The following is a 2,303-nucleotide window of genomic DNA, read 5'->3' as shown; positions in this document are numbered from 1 at the left end:
ACCTTGTCTAAGCCCTGTCACCACCTCAAAATCCTCCGATACGGCATCTCCGAACTTCACTTTACACTTTGATCCTTGTACACAAGCACGGACTAGTCTTACAAACTTTTCAGGTATACCCAATTGGCACATAGCGCTCCATAGTTTCTCTCTATTCACCATATCATATGCGGCCTTAAAATCAATAAAAAGGAGGTGTATATCTTTGTCAAATTCATGGCTTTTTTCGATCATTTGCTTAATAACATGTATTTGATCCTGGGTTGACTTCCCTGTCATAAACCCTCCCTGGTAATCTCCAATAATTTCTCGTAAATAGGGTTTGATTCTAGTAAGTAGAATATTAGACAGTATCTTATATGAAGTGTTCAAAAGGGAGATTCCCCTATAATTTTTGCAATTCATGGGGTCTCCCTTTTTAAGAATAGGACATAAAACAGATGTACGCCACGATCTTGGTATTTCTTCATGTTCCCAAACTTTAGTAATTAAGTTATGCAGCTGGTTTATTAGTTGTTGTCCTCCCTTTTTAAGGCATTCAGAAATTATCTCATCTTCTCCCGCTGCCTTACCGCTTTTGAGCATTTCAATACCATCTTCTACCTCTGCTCTTGATGGTGGTTCTATGTTTTGTTCTACTGTTGCACGTTCTTCTATAATTGTCCTTTCACTAGGTTGGTTTAAAAGTGTGTTAAACATTTTTTTGAACTCATCTGCTATTTTTCCGTTATCGGTCAATAACGATCCATTTTCTCCTCTAACCATTGATGTTTTACGTTTAAACCCGTGTTTAACTTCATTCGCTTTCCCAAAGAAGATTCGAGCATTATTCTTTCTACTACTTTCTATGAGTTGTACTCTTTCTTTTTCCCATGCTCTCTTGTTCATCCTAATTGTCCTCTTTACCTCTCTCTGTTTCATGGCTAATTCTCTTTTATTTTCTTCTTTTGGGTCCTGTAGCACTTTTAATCTCGCTTTATCCCTTTCTTCCGTGGTCTTTCTACACATTTCATTGAACCAGTGTTTGTTCCTTCTCTGTGGTTCGTAACCCAATACTTCTTCTGAGGTTCTTTTAACCGCTTTTTCTATTCTTCCCCATAATTCTTCTATATTTGCTTCATGTTCAGCGCTTGAAAGGTATTTGTTCAATTTTCCCTGATATTCCTTTGCTTGGTTTCCATTTAGTAGCTCTCTGTTAATTTTTTTGATACTCTGTTTCTTCTGCCAATTCACTGAAATTTTTAGTTTGTACCTTGCCTTTACCAGGAAGTGATCCGATATCGCACTACAACCCCTCATACTTCTTACATCTTCAACGCTTGTTCTTATTCTCCTGTCAACAACTATGTGTTCTATTTGGTTTCTTATCCTTCCACAGGGTGATATCCAGGTCTGTTTATGGATGTTTTTGTGCGGAAACATTGTACTGCTTATGACCATGTTTCTTGCTGCTGCAAATGAAATCAATTTGTTTCCATTTTCATTGGACTCACTATGCAAACTGTTTATTCCAATAGTTGGTCTGTATATCCTTTCTCTTCCGACTTTCGCATTGAAGTCACCAATGATAATTTTTGTCTTCCCCGAAGATAGCCCATCACATACTCTGTCTAGCTCATCGTAAAAAGCATTCTTTACTTCTTCGCTTTTATCCTCTGTTGGCGCGTAACAATTTACAATTACTATGTTAAACCATTTGCATTTAAATTCTATCACTTATTGGTTCAAACTTGACAACATTCGGCATAAATTTGTCCTTAATAATAAAGCCTACTCCTCTTTCGTGTTTTTCTCCACCGCTATATAAAATTGTATTTCCTTGTGACTTTATACTACCAGATCCTTCCCACCTTATTTCTTGAACTGCTGTTATATCCAGTCTGTATCGCTCAAGACACGATACGACTGTCGTCAATGTTCCAGTCCTATACATTGATCGCACATTCCAATTTCCAATACATAAATCCGTAATCTCCACGTTCCGAGGCAATATTAATCGTTGTTTCGTAATCATATTGTTTTGCGTGTAAGGTGATTGGCCTTACGACAACCTCCTCTTGGAGGGTCTGATTACTCCAACCAATTAAGGTCAGAGTAAGGATGGAGTGAACCAACTAACTAAAGTAAGTTCAGTCCACAGCTCGGGGCCCCGGGTTCGCCACACCTGTAGTGCTAATTGCTTAACACCCCCCTGAGGGTAAAGATATACATTATCCTAATGTATATCTATTTATTTCAAATGTTTTTGCAAACTGTTAACAAGAATATGAGGTCATGTAAAGTCATTGACTGCTGTTTATACT

The 2,303-nt window shown here is 37.7% G+C and overlaps 1 protein-coding gene across 1 annotated transcript; it reads right to left on the bottom strand.

Annotated features, from left to right (window-relative positions):
• Nucleotides 1–24: 24 nt before the first annotated feature.
• On the bottom strand, nt 25–2,014 carry LOC111029237 (the record flags this gene model as incomplete). The annotated part of the gene is made up of 2 exons (XM_022308190.1): nt 1,717–2,014; nt 25–1,655 (listed from the first exon to the last, which is right to left on the bottom strand). Coding segments are annotated over exons 1-2 (1,929 nt in total), but the record flags the coding sequence as incomplete, so codon positions are not given.
• Between the last annotated feature and the right edge of the window lie 289 nt (nt 2,015–2,303).

This window comes from Myzus persicae, unplaced genomic scaffold, assembly GCF_001856785.1.
Source record: "Myzus persicae strain clone G006 unplaced genomic scaffold, MPER_G0061.0, whole genome shotgun sequence".
NCBI classification, from domain to species: domain Eukaryota; kingdom Metazoa; phylum Arthropoda; class Insecta; order Hemiptera; family Aphididae; genus Myzus; species Myzus persicae.
The sequence above is the reverse complement of the archived record's forward strand: the minus strand, read 5'-3'. Positions and strand labels throughout refer to the sequence as shown.